Raw genomic sequence first — 16,470 nt, forward strand, 5'->3', positions numbered from 1 at the left:
TAAATTGTTAGTGGGGGGGGGAATCAGGAAGGATTTTCCAAGGTGATTGAAAAAAAAAAAATAGCCTAATGGGGCCTTATATTCAACAAATTTACTCGGATACCCTTCAAGAAGAGCACTTATTTATAAAAAAGAAAACTAATAACATATGTCGGCCTCTGTTTAATTAAGTCATAAAATAAATGGAAATGTTTTAAAACACTATCCCAAGCTTTGAGGATCTGACTGAGGTCTTTGAGTCTAAAAATTGTAAGAAAATAGCACAAACATTAAAGCCTACAAAAACATGGCGGGAGGAGAACATTAACCAGAGTGGAAGCTTAAGGGCTGGTTATACTCCCTGCAGCAGTGTGTTGCAGTGAGCTTGTCTCATTTTTGATTTATGCCTAATTTTGAAGCATGCCACAACGCAACAGAGACAATGACCAACTAGCTATGGGTCTAGATACGGCCGAGGCGGTGAGAAGGTGGGGGAAAGTTTGTGCGACAACGGAGGGACATGAGGGCCAAAAGGAGCGGGGATCCAGGTGGAAAAAGGGTCCCAGCGTTCTCGCGCACCTCGCTCTTCTAGCTGGTCCATTTTCACGAGTCATTTTCCACAATGGCGGTCATACAAACCAAACAAGCTGGTAAGGTACCAAACAGGAAATACCCATAGTGTAGAGCGGATGTAGATTTGACCAATCAGAGGCCTCATGTCTGCGGCACTGTCTGCGCTCACCTACAATTTTGGAGAGGTGCAGCAGAGTGTCTGCGGAAGGGGCGGAGCATATCTCTGTTAACTGCGACACACGTGCAGCCAATCTGGTCTCTGAGTATAATCAGCCTTTAGGATGAGACTTTTGGTCATTCTGGAGTTGCTGCAGAGATCCAGAGTTCCAATTTGAAAAATGTTAGAACAATGCATATAATAATTAACATCCATAATATCGAAATAAAATGAACTTTGTACATTGGAAAATGTGAAAAAAAAAAAACTCACAAGGTATAATTGCTTTTGCATTTGCGCTGTTTGGTTTTTGCATACTGAATTATACACCTATTATTGTCCCAACCAGGTGTGCAGCCTGTCCCTCTGCAGACCATCACCAATGAGAACCCAGCGGGTCCAAGCCTTGGCACCATTCCACAGGCCCGCTTCCTCCTGGCCATGATACATATGCTGTCCCTGAAACACGGCTCCAACAGCCTCAGCCTCTTACTAAACTCTGGTCTGCTGGCCCTCACACAGAGTATCCTCAAGCTTATTGGTGGGTGCTCACCAGTAATCCATGTCCAGGTTAACCAGAACAGAGGCGGTTCGATTTCTGGATCTGTTTGAGGTTCTGTTTCATGTTGTTGATATTTTCAGGACCCAGCACAGACACCAGTGAGGAGGACCTCAGTTTGTGCGCTCATGGAGGCTCTGCCACAGTGCTGGAAGAATCCAGAAAGGAGGCAACACCTGCTCCCTTACCTGCTTCTGGCCCAGAACTCGCTGCCATGATGAAGATTAGTACCAGAGTCATGAGGGGGGTGGACTGGAAATGGGGAGATCAGGTAACCAGATTGTTTTCTTATTTCATTTTTTTTTGTTTATAGTGAAAACAGTTTCATTTTTGATGGTTGTGTGTTTTGGATTTTTCAGGATGGACCTGCTCCAGGTCTGGGCCGGGTCATCGGGGAGCTGGGTGAGGATGGATGGATCAGAGTTCAGTGGGACACAGGCAGCACCAACTCCTACAGGATGGGCAAAGAAGGCAAATACGACCTTAAACTTGCAGAGCCGCCCCCTGCAGCCCAGCCCACCGCCGAGGACTCTGACACGGAGGACGACACAGGTCAGTGAACGCGGGAGCATCCAAAAAAGTGGCAAAACATGGACTTCAAAATGAGAACTTTAACACCATTCCCTCCTTGTTTCAAAGAAGGCGAGCTAATAGAGAAAAGCAGCCACCCGACAGCTATGATGTTAACCAGCACGGTCAACCTGCTGAAGACGCTCTCTCTGTCCGCTGGGATCTACGCAGAGGTTCTGCAAACTGATGCCATTCGCACCCTGTGCGGCCTGCTGAGGATGCTTGTGGAAAGCGGAGTTAACGACAAGTCGAGTAAATAAATTAAACTCCTCATGATGATTTCTTTCATTTCATCATTATAATTTGGAGCATGTAAATAATCAGATTTTTGGTGTCAGGCCTTCACTCCCACAGGCTGGTGTCCCGGGAGCAGCACCGGAGCTGGTGTACTCTGGGCTTCATCCGCAGCATCGCTCTCATGCCTCAGATGTGCAGCACCCTCAGCACCTCTGCCTGGATTGGTCTTCTCGTCCGAATCGTAGAGGGCCACCAGTCCTTCAATGCCATCACTCTGCAGAGACAGGTAGATTGAAGGGATTTAAAAGCTTGATTTTAAATATTGCAGTTTCTGTCGGCATTGAAAGCAGAAGCTAGATTCCTTCTGGGGGTTTTCCAGACATCACTCTTTACAAGTCTAACACTGAGCCTGGTTCTGCTGGAGGTTTCTTCCTGTTAAAAGGGAGTTTTTCCTCTCCACTGTCGCTACAAGCATGCTTAGTGTGAGGGATTGCCTTCGAGTCAATGCAATAAACCTGGTTTTCCTTAGATAGAAAACGTTGAATCAATTTGACTGTATGGTCTGGTGAACTGTAAAATGTCTTGAGATGACATATGTTGTGAATTAGCGCTATATAAATAAACTGAATTTAATTGAATTAAGTCTAAATGAAAATGTATGTATGAATAAAGTCACAAGTAATTCAAGAAAAAAAAAGATGCAACCAGTGCAATTTGCTATATTCCCCAGGCTTTCTATAATAATTATTTATTCAATTTTTCTGGTGTCCTGTGGGAACATTTTTCAAATTTCTGGTCAGAACAATGTAAAATGTAAGATTACATTGCCTTGCAAAATTAACTTAAATTAATACTGAATTTATTTTACATTTGTAATACCTAGATCAAACCCTTTCTACTTAGACCGTTTATGAATGTTTAATTATTTGGATCAATAATTTATTTGCTGTATTACATGTAGTTTTCCTGTTATCTATTGGAATTCTTCCTTCAATGAACCACAGATGTGTCTCACTAAGTCACATTGGTTTTAAACCAAAACAGCAATGCAATGATCGGGTCGGATCAACATAAGAATCGTCGGGTTCTTAGTATCATTTGGTCTTCTCAAAACTAGACTGAGCCATTTGACTGCACAAAGCAGGCCAGCTTCAGTATGTAATTTTAACATCAACATGGCTCAAATTTTGCAATATTGCACACCAAGGAAAATCTGTTACTATGTAGGAAAAAATGGCAGAGCAACATCAGCCCCTACTGACATAGACTGGCAAATATAAACCTAATTAGATGTTTTATAATTTAGCCCATAAAAATAACAGCAATCAACATTCGGAGAACAACTCTTTGATAAAGTTACTGACACTCTTGGACAGTGTTGGGTACGTTACTTAAAACAAAAAATAGCTACTAGTAACCGAATTAGTAACTCAGTTACTGCTTAATCAATGTTTCTAGTTTCTATCCAAAGTAAAAACACAGTTACATTATGACCAGTTGGCCTCAGCAGATGGCCGCTCACACTGAACCCGGTTCTGCTGGAGGTTTCTTCCTGTTTAAAGGGAGTTTTTCTTTCCACTGTCGCTACAAGCATGCTTAGTGTGAGGGATTGCATTCCAGTCAATGAGTCGATGCAATCAACTGGTTTTCCTTAGATAGAAAACTTTGAATCAATTTGACTGGATGATCTGGTTGAACTGTAAAGTAACTTGAGATGACATGCTGTTAATTGGCGCTGTAGAAATAAACCGTGATTCTGTGATTTCCAGATGTGTGAAGCATAAACCAGTTTGACAGTTGTAATTCCTTCGAAGCATGACTCAGGAATTTCATATGAATTTATGAATATAGGCAAATAAATCAAGTTTAGTTAAAAAACTTGGAAAGCTGTAAAACAAAATGAGTAATAATCTGTTTTTTTTTTGTCCTTTGTGTCACCAGATCCTGGCACTAAGGCTCCTACAAGCAGTTCTGCCTTCATGGGACAAGACTGAACGCTCACAGGACATGAAGTTCTTGGTGGAGAAATTGTTTAGTTTCTTAGGAAGTCTTCTAAGTACCTGCTCCTCAGACCTGCCGCTTCTCAGAGGTTAGAGCAGTTCTTCTGTGGAAAACTTCTTTTTTAAATAGTTTTTGGTTGTTTGAAGTTGTTAAATGTCTCTCTAGAAGGTTCCATGAGAAGGAGGAAGTCCCGTCCTCAGGCCTCTCTGACAGCCACTCATAGCAGCACGCTGGCAGAGGAGATCGTTGCTGTTCTGCGTACTTTGCACTCCCTCAACCAGTGGAACAGCCTCATAAACGATTACATTAACACTCAGCTCAGCTCCATTGGAGATGTCATGGCAGGCTGCCAATCCGAAGCAGTAAGATTTCCTCTTATCATGGTTTTAGCAGATTCATTTAGTCAGAAAAAGGGGCGCCTCATGCAGTTTTTCCTCTTCTCTGTTTTCCCCAGTGTTTCTTGGAAGAGTACTTTCCCGACTCAGAGGGTCCCAGAGTCTGCCGCCTGATGGCGGTGCTTGCAGTGATCGGTGGGATCGACGGCCGCCTCAGGCTTGGTGGGCAGGTCGTTCATGAGGAGTATGGAGAGGGGACTGTGACGCGAATCACGCCAAAAGGACGCATCACTGTCCAGTTTCATGAGATGAGAACCTGCAGGGTTTGCTTGCTGAGCCATCTAAAACCAGTATGTGAGAGTTGAGTTGATCGACAGTACCTGCAACTCACAAGCAAGTAGACTAATTAAATGTGCTGATTGTCTCTCCTTAGGTGCCTGGAATAGCCTTCAGCGTGCAGAACCTGCCTCTGAATGAGCCCATGTTGGCAGTTTGGGCTCAGTTGGTCAGCCTTGCTGGAAGCAAACTAGAGAAACAACGTATGAAGAAGTCTCTGAGCCGCGGTCTCACAGGTAGAGCAAGCAATGCATAATCTAATGATACCAAATAAAGAATGACATAAACGAATGGCTGCTTATCTGTTTGGTATCAGAGTTTAATATTGATGTTTACAGAAAAACAAACCTGATTGATCTAAATATCTATATTTCCAGCTGACCAGGTGGACATCCATCTGCTGAGGTGTCAGCAGCTGAGACTCTACATTTTAAAAGCAGGAAGAGCTCTGTTGTCTCATCAGGACAAACTACGACAGATCCTCTCCCAGGCAGCAGTTGTGGATATGGGACCCGGCCCCGGTGGTAAGTCCTCAGAACATTGCCTCTAAACCTTTGGGTGGATTCACACCTGTCATGTTTGGTCTGCTTTAAAGGGACCAGAGTTTGTCACCTTGGTCTGGACCTTTTGTGAATAAAGTGTAGTGGACCAAAGAACTGAACCGAGACCCACTTTTTTAGCTGGTCTCTCCTCACTTCAAAAAGCACATAATGTACAATTCGATTCAGGTCAGAATTAAACTGCCCTCCGTCTGAACAAAGCGCAGAAACGACATGTCTCTTTGGACCTAACAAGCCACCGCAGAAGTGAATGTAGAATAATAATCATACCTGCTCTGCTTTTCTTTGCTAAGCAACATTACTGCCAGCGAGTCGCTATTCTCTCTCTGCTTCTCGGATGCATTCTTTGACATCATCCTAAAATTAGAATTAAAATGAAATTACTTTGGAAGGCCTGCTTCTGACCCTCACAATGTCGTATGGAAATCATATGTAAATGTCAAATCATTCTGGCTTAAACATGTATATAAATGTACTCTTTATCAGATTATATTTTCCTAAAATTTAGAAAATTTCTATTTTAAAAAAAATCCTGTTTTAAAATCTTTTTTTTTTTTTTCTCGTTATTTTGTGCAGGCCAGTTAAATAAATTATAATAAATAAATCAATGGTCATCTGTCAATCAAATTTTTTCGGTCATAGCATCTTGATTCATATGTCGCAGCTAGTACACCTAACGGTTGAAATAAGAAATAGGAATCATTCACTTTACCCTTGATTTCCGTCCCAGTGTTCACAGGGATGGACGTCTGTGTCTTCAGCAGCGTGGAGCTCACAGAACTGGCAGCGTTGCGAGGCAAGGGCTCAAATATGTACGGCTGGAAGCTTTCTACCCCAAACCAAGCTCCTGGCGTCCTCTTCCACAACATCTTTGTCCCCGCTTTCCACCTCTAAATAAAAAATGTATGACAGAGGAGACTCATCCACGACCTCGACACAAAACTCTCCTCCTCTTGCATGTTTCCGCTGTCCATAGCGTTCCTTGACAGTGTCGTTGCTAAGTGCTGCTTGATCCCAATATAATTTCCCCTTGGGAACCTACTAGCAGTAAGTTCCTAACTGGTTAGCAACAATGCTTCCGAGAATCCGGCCGCAATCAAACTTACTTGCCAACCTTCCGTCACAACAATCCCGCCCACATGATAAGCGACCAATCACATTCACTTTATTTACTCGTGTGAAGTCGTCCACCACTCAGGAGAATTCGGAAATGCATCCGTTGGAACAGCTGCTTCCCTACGACTTTAATAACAGTATAAATATGCAGAACAGAGGTGCTGTGTGAAGAACTCCCCGGGGTAGTTCTGCTATATCTCCGGGTCTGTGCTCTATCCTGGTCTACTCATTCCTGACCAACGGGAGCTACAATCATCACACGTGTGTCTTTGCTGGGAGTTGTAGTGAACTTCCAAACATTAAAAGTTGAATACAAACATAAACCAAGGAAATAAAAAAGTCTTCTTTTCTTTGGGACCAAAGAACTTTCCTGGTTTGAAGACACCCTTCAAGTGAGCCGACTGGTTCTGCTTAGTGTGGGCCTGTTTAACTACGGTATGGATGCATCTCATGCAGCTCTAAAGGCCCAGCATAGGTCCAGATATGTCTTCTATGGAAAGCATTCTGTGTTCAGCAACAGTATAAATTATTGGTATAGATCTCCACAGCTTCCAGTACATTTGTATAGAACTGTACTGGAAGCCTGAAACGATGGATAGGTTGGTGTTGATTTCCTCAATTAAGGCTGATGAGATTGTTCTTAAAGGTTCATTCTGCAGATTTTTGCTTTATCATCTGATAATACATAGCTGATGTATTATTGTTAATCATGTCTCTGCTCATATATTCAATCATTTTCTATCTAAAGTAAAAATAATTCAGCATACCCTTTAGATTTGGCTGTCGAACTATAACTTTAAAAACATGGACAATCAGTTTCTCTTCCTCTTTTAGATGATCTGCTTTCATACAGAACCAGAACCTTTTAATAAGATTTAAGTGTTTGTTTAAATGAATCCATGTTTACTCATCAGAACCTGTATTTGCATTAAACGATTAAATATTTTTTACCTTAAATTGAAACGTTTAATTTATTTTTGTCTATCGCTGATCTGAAAATGACTATTTTGCTGAATGTGTAAACATTTCTGTACAGATGATCCGGTGGCTTCATCTCCTGATGTCGGAGACTTGTCCCCTGAGGGCCCGTTGCCCCCTCTGATCCTGCTGCAGCAGCTCCTAGCGGCAGCCACTCAGCCCTCCCCTATCAAAGCCATTTTTGACCGGCAGGAGATGGAGGTACACCCTGTTTGAAACTGCTGCTGCATCGGTGGTCAGGAGTAAATCTTCGCTCACTAGATGTGCTTCATTTAGCTTGATCGCTGCTGTACCTGTGTTTACAGGCGGCGGCTCTGGCCGTGTGCCAGTACCTGGCTGTGGAGTCTGCCCACCCGTCCTCTCCACTGTTTGAGGAGAGCATCTCCAGTGAGGCCACCACACCCGTTACCATACAGCATGTTAGACCTCCCAAACAGAAGAAACAGAAGAGCTCTGCTGTGCCTCCCTTACCCATCGTCCTCCAGCTAATGGAAATGGGCTTCCCCAGGAAAAATATAGAGTTTGCCTTAAAATCTCTGTCCGGTACTTCAGGCAGTACCTCGGGTGTTCCAGGTAGAGCTTCATGCAATGCATTTGATCGTTTAAATTACACTTAAAAATGTTTTCCTGGTCTGTAACTATTCTCATACATCAGGCGTAGAAGCTCTGGTGGGCTGGCTACTAGACCATCCAGATATCCACTTCACTGAACTCTCAGATGCCGACACTGTGTCTGATGAATACTCTGACGAAGAGGTGCTGGAGGAACTGGAGGAGGCCGAGCCAGCATTCTCTGCGGTGCATTTCCCTTTTTTGCTTGTCCCTCAGTTTACTCAATTCTTTAAGTCTGTTAAGTGCTCTTTATGACGGGATGTATTAATAGATTATTTTACCCACCCCTCTGCTACATTAGCCTGCAGGAGCTGTGGTCACTGAGACCCAGACTTTTAAGAAGAGGTCGGATTTCCAAACCAACGATGATTATGCTGTGTATGTGAGGGAGAACATTCAGGTAAAAAAAACTAACAACAAAAACAGCCCTAAGCAGAGTCGTTAAAACTGCATTAAGGGAATAAAGAAATGTAATAATATAATGTAAATAATAAATATGTGTTCTCCCTTCAGGTGGGGATGATGGTGAAGTGCTGCAGGACGTATGAGGAAGTGTATGATGGAGATGTTGGGAAAGTGATTAAGCTGGACAGAGATGGACTTCATGACTTAAATGTGCAGTGTGACTGGCAACAGAAAGGAGGAACGTATTGGGTTCGCTACATCCACATCGAGCTAATTGGTAAGTATTTGCTCTCTTGAAAGATACCAAAAGGAACAGTGTGTAAGATTTACCTCCATCTAGTGGTGCATTAAATGAATTACAAACAAAAGAATATTCCAAAAAAGTTAAAAGCAATCCACTGGACTTTGTTTCCAGGTTTGAAGATGTTTCGCTTCCCATCCAGGAAGCTTTTTCAATTCAAAATGTCAGAAATATCATTCAGTTTGAGGCTTTATAGAGGGTTTCCCCGGGTCATTAAAAATCATTAAAAGTCCTTAAATTATATATTTTTTAATTAAGGATTTAACTGGCATTGAAATTTATTAAATGTGGTTATAGTTGCATTTAAAATGGTTTATTAAAAAAAATAACGTTATAAAAACAATTTTGTCACATATATTAGATTAGAATTAACTGGTTACGCGTGTTTGCGCGGAACTGCTTCCAGTTGATCGTAAAGCTGTAAGTTCGGAAAAGAAGTTTGAAAGATGGAGAATGGGGGAAAATATAAATTTCAACAGAAGGGGCTGAAAAACGAGGAATTCGGGACATGGCTGCAGCCTATCTAGACGGTAAAGATGACAAAGGATTTTGCATATATTTATATATATATATATATACATACATACATACATACATACATGTCTGTGTGTGTGTGGCACGCATGCATGCATGTATTAGTGTTGCGCCGATGCCATTTTTTGGCACCCGTACCTGGCTGTCTAGTATTGATCGATAACATATTGATACCATCTGTTTGAAATTGATGTGTCTGTGTGTGTGTATATATGAAGAACTGCATACTACATAGATAAGCTGCTGCCTACCTTTGTGAAGCAGGAAAAAAGACTAATACAAAGTGAATCCAGTGGAACTTTTTATTGCCTACATGGAATGGGTGACAATAGTTGAATAAACGTTTGGCTGTCAAAATGGTATCTGTGCCGTATTTGTTGGTACTCGCCAGTACTGATGTCACCATTTTTGTGCTGGATTGGGGCCCCACCTGATACTGATATCAGTATTGGTGCAACACTAATATATATACTACTCTTACTATATATACTTGTTGATGACATTAAAATAATTTCTAAGAGCATTAAGAGTTACGAGCGCAAGTCTTGTTTTGGCTTAGAAAACATGCAAATTATACCAGAAGATCGAGTACACCCCTCAACTCTATCGCTGCATTCTTCGTCCTTTCTACTCACCCTTTTTGGTTGTTTTTTTCCAGGTTTCCCACCTCAAAGTTCTCCCTCTCACATAAAGATTGGTGACAAAGTGAGGGTGAAGCCCGCAGTTACAACACCAAAGTACAAGTGGGGATCTGTGACACACAGGAGTATTGGAGTAGTGAAAGGTACGTCGACTTTGGTTTTTAAAACCCATGCTGCCTCATCGTGCCTAGCACAGTCTTTTTAAAACAAAAACCCGTTTTCTGTTCAAAGCTTTCAGCGCCAATGGAAAGGATGTGATTGTAGACTTCCCGCAGCAGTCCCACTGGACTGGTTTGCTGTCTGAGATGGAACTGGTACCCAGTGTTCACCCTGGAGTCAGGTAACCTTCCACAAGCCTGCAGCTTTTTCTCATTTTGTCATGTTGTAAAAAAACATGATATAAAAGACCAACAAAAAGTAGTGCATTCTCTTGACCTGCTCTAGGTATGAATATCTGAAATAAGTCAGTACCGTGTAGAAAGGTCATCAGCTCCAAAATAAGCTCTAAATATTTTTTGGGGAGACAATCTCTGCATCTATAGTGTAGTCCAAAAATGACCTCATCGTCTGCAGAATTATTTTCCCTTTAAGCTAATTGCAGAGGGTCCAGTATAGGGGCTGTAATGTCATGCAGGAACCTCAACAACAAAGGCTTAACTACTTTTATGATGATAGACGTCAGAACAACAGGCCTGCAGGGATTTAATTCTTGGAAAGCAGGAGGATGTTCCACTCCTTCAAGCTTCCTTCCAACTCTGACCAGCTTTCCTGTCCCTGTTAAAGAAAATCCTCCCCCACCATCCTTCACGGTGGGGATGCTGTGTTAGTGATAATGTGTAGTGTTAGTTCTGTTGTAAACAACACATTGCATGTACAGTTTTCTTTATATGTGACCATGATAACTTTCTACCTTTTTTTGCTTGTCACAATCACTAGATTTTTAATGGCTCTCTCTTAACAATTTTATTACTCTCTTTCTCTCTAAAGCTATGAATGTGTGCTAAGATAAAATTTTGACTACCAACACTCATAGTTTGGTCAATCTATTAAAGCAAAATTTATCACGTAAAAATGATTGGGATTCTCTACATGATCTCCATTTACTTTTTTTTTTTTCCTCATTAATTAATCTGAAAAATGAGCACTGGGATACATTCTGAGGTGACTGCTTGAATACAAATGCACGGCATGAAGTTTAGGCGGTTTTGAAGACTGTGATTTTTAGTTTACCCCACAGTTTGTTTTCTTCATCTATCCCATCAGAATACATTAAAAGTTTGTCATTATGTAGGGAAAGACTGTAAAATATAGGTTCATACTTCTTGCAAGGCGCCATGTTTCTCCAAGCTGTTAAAATCTGCCCCATGTTGCCGCCTGCAGGTGTGACGGTTGTCAGATGTTTCCCATCAACGGCCCGAGGTTCAAGTGCAAAAACTGTGACGATTTCGACTTCTGCGACAGTTGCTTCAAGACACGCAAACACAACACCAGACATTCCTTTGGGCGGATCAATGAGCCTGGTAAGTCCCACTTTTCACCGTCAAAGCACTTGTCCTACAGCTTTGTCCGCGTTTGATTTTGTAACCTGTTGGTTTACCACCGCTGCCTCCAGGCCAGTCTCCAGCTTTTTGCGGCCGATCAGGGAAGCAGCTGAAGAAGCACCACAACAGCCAGCGTGGGATGCTGATCGATGACTGGACCCGTGCTGTGAAGAGCCTCAACGTTTCGTCCTCTGTGAACCAGGCATCGCGCCTCATTGATTGCAGCGATCAGTGTTGGCAGTCATCCGGCTCCCAGGGAAAGGTGACCTATATGGCTTCACTTTACAATAGCTTTCAGGTGCGGTGTGCTTTGGTGCTGCAGTGGATAGCACACACGACCCATGTACTCAGGCTTTAGTCCTCGACACGGGAGACACTGGTTTGAATCTGGCCTATGGTCCTTTGCCACATGCCTCTCCCCCTCTAATACCCACTTTCCTGTCAGCCAACTGTCCAAAAATTGAGGCACTAGTGCAGTAAAAACTCCAAAAAACAAACGATAGCTTTCAGGTTTTTGAAGCATTTAGGTTTAAACTGTTATTTTTTTATATGTCTTATAACCTTGAGAACACAGTCCTGTTAAATAAACATCAAAGCTATATTTGTGCTAGAGCAATCCGTTTTATTAAAGGGAAATAAAATAACGCTAGTTTACAGCAATATTCATCACCACTTAAAAACAACAAATATTTGAGTAAAAAGTGTTTCCGAGATTAAATCTGTTTTCAAACATAGATCTAACTCAACCCATTCAGCGATATTCTTAAATAGATTTTCATTTTGCAGGTAAGCTATATAGATTCCTGCTCATTTTTCCTAGTTTTATCAAGGAGAAGAGATTACGGCTTAGGTGCAGCGTCTCCTGGATGCCACAGCATACAGGATATCAGGCCTGGACTTTCTATGAAATAAATGTCACCATAAAATAAAGCTAAATGGATATTTAAAGACATCTTTATTTATTTATTTTGTTCATTTATTACCATATATAGTTTAATATTTTGAAACTTTTATTTTGTAAAGCTACTTTTCATATTTCAGTTTAACCCCGTTTTTCATTTTCAGGTTTTTATTGTCTGTTCCTATATTCAAATGGAGGGACGAGGTTTCATCCATCTTTTGTCAACTTTTTCTGATCTTTATAAATTCATTCAAAATGTATTCAATAGATTTTATTATCTCAGCATCTCAGACTTATTTGGAGAAGCTGCAGACCATCTTGAAGGGATGGTAGCATGGCATCTGGTCCAAGCTACATGCACACCAGGCTGCCTCAAAGATAAAACTCCGCCCCCTCATTTGAATATAAGAACATGAAATAAAAAAAATTTAAAACAGGGCTAAAAAGTCACTGAATTATGTAAAATAGTTTTACACAATAAAAGTGTCAATAAAATAACACTCAATTATGAAATGAATGAATAAATAAATGTTGATATAAATGAAGATGAAATAATGTTTTAATATTGATTTTGATTTATTTCATAGAATATTTATGATTCATTAATCAATAGCAACATTTATTAATCTATGTATTTATTTCATTGTAAATTAAACTGGCAGAAATCGGCAGAATTATCTTGCCATGTGAACCAGCCTAAGATCTCAGTAATAAGCCTTTTTGTGTGATGATAAAATCAGATCTTAAAGATCAACCTTAGACACAAATATACCACTGTAATTGTGGTGTGGATGATTTGCTGACAGTATCACACACAGTGCACAGCGGTTACGTTAGTGATTCTGAAACGAGGATCAGAATTGTTTGTGTCTCATTTATTAGATCGGGACAGCCATAGTGATAACATCTAACAGGGTTTATTTGGCCTTCTTTGCAGCACTGGATTCGTCTAGAACTTTTCCCAGACGTTCTTGTCCACAGGCTGAAGATGATTATAGATCCAGCAGACAGCAGCTACATGCCTTCATTGGTGGTTGTTTCAGGTAACTTCAGATTAATGTAGTGAATAAAAAAAAACCCCAATATACTAGAAGGTTAGACATCATTTTTTTCTCTAAATATGTGTTCAACCTGTGTCTAATTTGAAGCATCTCCTATCATCTTTGACAAGAATTGTTAAGGGCTGGTTATCTTCTCGCAGCAGTGTGTCGCAGTGAGATTGTTGCAGATATTTTTGATTTATGCCCGATATTGAAGTGTGCTCTGTGCTGTTATTCCACGCCACAACGCATGAGGGACAATCACGAATTTGCTGTGGGTCTAGATACGGCCAAGGTGTTGAGGAAGTGGGGGCAAGTTTGTGCAGCAACAGAGGGAAATTAGGGCGAAAAAGAGCGGGGATCCAGGTGGGAAAAGGGTCTCAGCGTTCTTGCACACCTTGCTGTTCTAGCTTGTCCAAATTTACGAGTCGTTTTTCCACAATGGCGGTCATACAAACAAAACAAGCCGGTAAGGTACCAAACAGGAAATACCCATAGTGTAGAGCGGATGTAGATTTGACCAATCAGAGGCCTCCTGTCTGTGGTCACCTACAATTTTGGAGAGGCGCACCAGAGTGTCTGCAGAAGGGGTGGGGGCACATTTGCATTCACTGCGACACACGCAGACGACCTGGTTTCTGAGTATAAATCAGCCTTTAGCCTTAAATACTGGATAGAAATTACATTTACAAACCTAATCTCAAGACATATTTTTCTTCTTTATGGGGACTTTGTGGAAGCAGGAGATGTTTCTGATTATTTATCTTTGATAAATCACCAGGTGGAAACTCCTTAAACAACTTAACTGAGCTAAAGACAATTAACATCAACCTCACCGACACAACAGTCCTCCTGCTCACAGATTGTACTGAGGTTGGTTAACTTCCAGACAATCCCACTGCTTGTTTTGTTCAGTTTTATAATATTGTTTTTCCCCATTAATCACCCATCAGTTTCACAGATACATTGAGATTGCTATCAAGCAGTGCCGTAGCTCAGGTATAGACTGCAAGATCCACGGCCTTCGTATAGTGGGACGCATCAGAGCTGAGGACGAAGACCTGGCCACCGTCCCCTTCCTGGCGTCTGACAATGAAGAGGAGGATGATGAGAAAACTGCTGCTGGAAGGTGAGAAACTCCCAAGAAAACAACAAGTTCAGATTTTTTTTTTCCTTCATTGGGTTTACTTGATTTTGTTGTCTGCATTTATTTTGTTTCTACTCCACAGTCTTGCTCGGAAGAAGTCACCAGGCCTGGAGTCGGCGGCCACCATCAGGACCAAAGTGTTTGTTTGGGGGCTGAATGACAAGGACCAGCTGGGGGGTCTGAAGGGCTCAAAGGTGCAGTGTGATATGTACACACGTGGATAAAACTGTTGGTACTCCTCGTTTAATGAAAGCAAATACTGCTATGATCAGTGAAATAACTTAGATTTGACAAAAGTAATCAATCAAAACTCTATAGTAATAAACAAATGAAAGTCAGACATTGCTTTTCCACCATGCTTCCACAACATGATAAAAAAGATAAACTCGTGAAACGGGTCTGAAGAAAATGATGGTTCCCTTAACTTAATATTTTTGTTAAACAACCTTTTGAGTCAATGCAATTATCAGTGAGACTTCTGCTTCTCATAAGCAAAGTGCTCAAGTTGTCTCAGGTTTGAAGGCTGCCGTTTCCAGACGCCATGTTTCAGCTCCGTCCAAAGATTCCCAATTGTCTAATTTCTTCCTCTTATCAAGTCTTGGCAGCTTTTACTTTTGTGTTTTGGGTCATTATCCTGTTGGGGACCAAAGACCTGCGACGGAGACCAAGCTTTCTGATACTGGGCAGCATATTCTTCTCTAGAATCCATTGATAGTGTTGAGATTTCACTGGACCCTGTAGAGATTCAGACACCAGACGAAGGAAAGCAGGCCCAGATCATAACAGAGCCTCCTCCGTGTTTAACCCTTTATAGGGTGAAATACTTTAAAAATCTAAATTTCAAGCCAATAGTGTTATTGGAATTCAGGACAAGACCTTATTACCTTTGTAAGATAAAAAAAAATATGGATATTTTGATGGCAGAAATTAATGTCAATGTAATAACAAGAAATGCCAACTTGCCCGAATATACTAAGAAAAATAACAAAAAAAAAATTAATTAAAAACATTCTTAGAGTGAAAGAAACCTATTTTTTTAGTACAACATAACCCAAAAGGCGTTAATGCTGATACTGTCACTTACATTTTTTTAGTTTATAAACCTAAGTATAATTGTTAACTAGTCTTAATAACCTTTTAACTTTATTTTTTAACTTTTCAATTAGCTTTTTACCTTTTTTTTTCTTGACTTGTTAACTTTTTTTTCAATTTAATTTACAGTAGGTAATATATCATTCAAGGGCTCATCTTATTGATCATACTCCACTTGTAAGGGGAACCGAAAACGGTAACTGGCCCTATAAAGGGTTAACAGCAGGGACAGTGCTCTTTTCTTGATATGCTTCATTTTTCTGTCGATGAACATAGCACTGATGTGCCTCGGGGAAAGGTTCAATTTTTGTCATATTTGTCCATATGACATTCTCCTAGATGCTTTGTGGCTTGTTAGCATTTAGTTTGGTAAATATCAGTCTGGCTTTTTATGGTTTGTTTTCATCAATGTTGTCCTCCTTAGTTGTCTCCCATTAAGGCCATCTTTGGCTCAAACATTGATCTTACACGGATGCTTCTTGAGCTTGAACTTCAGCTTTTATATCTTTAGTTTTTCTTTAGTTTTAGTTTTTCTGGGCTAATTTGTTACCATTCATATTATCCGTCTCTTTGATACTTAATCCATTTACCTCCTTCAGCCACGTTCAGTGAGGTTGGCTACAGTCCTATGGATTTCACATTTCTGAATAATATCTTTAACTTTAGTCACAGGAACATCAGGCTGGTTGGAGGTGCTCTTATAACCTTTACATTTAACATTCTTCTCTATAATTTTCTTTCGTATCTCCTGAGAGAACTCTTTCCTTTGCGTCCTCTTGTCCGTGTTGAGTGTGGTACACACCATGGTGCCAAACAGCACAGTGACTCCTGTAGCCTTAAATATAAGCCCACGAT

General features: G+C 40.9%; 1 protein-coding gene across 4 annotated transcripts in view; it reads left to right on the top strand.

Annotated features, from left to right (window-relative positions):
* The window catches only part of herc2 (HECT and RLD domain containing E3 ubiquitin protein ligase 2), a 94,474-nt gene that overhangs the window by 48,767 nt on the left and 29,237 nt on the right, over positions 1-16,470 (top strand). For 2 of the 4 annotated variants that reach the window (XM_038271736.1, XM_038271738.1), the window contains exons 35-57: positions 1,059-1,250; positions 1,352-1,539; positions 1,628-1,820; positions 1,908-2,090; positions 2,177-2,361; positions 4,017-4,164; positions 4,242-4,438; positions 4,531-4,761; positions 4,845-4,983; positions 5,125-5,271; positions 7,460-7,602; positions 7,707-7,974; positions 8,057-8,199; positions 8,315-8,413; positions 8,527-8,695; positions 9,912-10,037; positions 10,126-10,234; positions 11,275-11,414; positions 11,507-11,697; positions 13,274-13,379; positions 14,158-14,249; positions 14,330-14,505; positions 14,606-14,717. In XM_038271736.1, coding sequence (XP_038127664.1) covers positions 1,059-1,250; positions 1,352-1,539; positions 1,628-1,820; positions 1,908-2,090; positions 2,177-2,361; positions 4,017-4,164; positions 4,242-4,438; positions 4,531-4,761; positions 4,845-4,983; positions 5,125-5,271; positions 7,460-7,602; positions 7,707-7,974; positions 8,057-8,199; positions 8,315-8,413; positions 8,527-8,695; positions 9,912-10,037; positions 10,126-10,234; positions 11,275-11,414; positions 11,507-11,697; positions 13,274-13,379; positions 14,158-14,249; positions 14,330-14,505; positions 14,606-14,717 — 3,677 coding nt within the window. The remainder of the gene's footprint in view (positions 1-1,058; positions 1,251-1,351; positions 1,540-1,627; positions 1,821-1,907; positions 2,091-2,176; positions 2,362-4,016; positions 4,165-4,241; positions 4,439-4,530; positions 4,762-4,844; positions 4,984-5,124; positions 5,272-7,459; positions 7,603-7,706; positions 7,975-8,056; positions 8,200-8,314; positions 8,414-8,526; positions 8,696-9,911; positions 10,038-10,125; positions 10,235-11,274; positions 11,415-11,506; positions 11,698-13,273; positions 13,380-14,157; positions 14,250-14,329; positions 14,506-14,605; positions 14,718-16,470) is intronic. The other 2 variants (XM_038271739.1, XM_038271737.1) reach the window with 2 other exon arrangements.

The sequence above is a fragment of the Cyprinodon tularosa genome, unplaced genomic scaffold (genome assembly GCF_016077235.1).
Source record: "Cyprinodon tularosa strain WSP-4 unplaced genomic scaffold, ASM1607723v1 ctg808, whole genome shotgun sequence".
NCBI classification, from domain to species: Eukaryota; Metazoa; Chordata; class Actinopteri; order Cyprinodontiformes; family Cyprinodontidae; genus Cyprinodon; species Cyprinodon tularosa.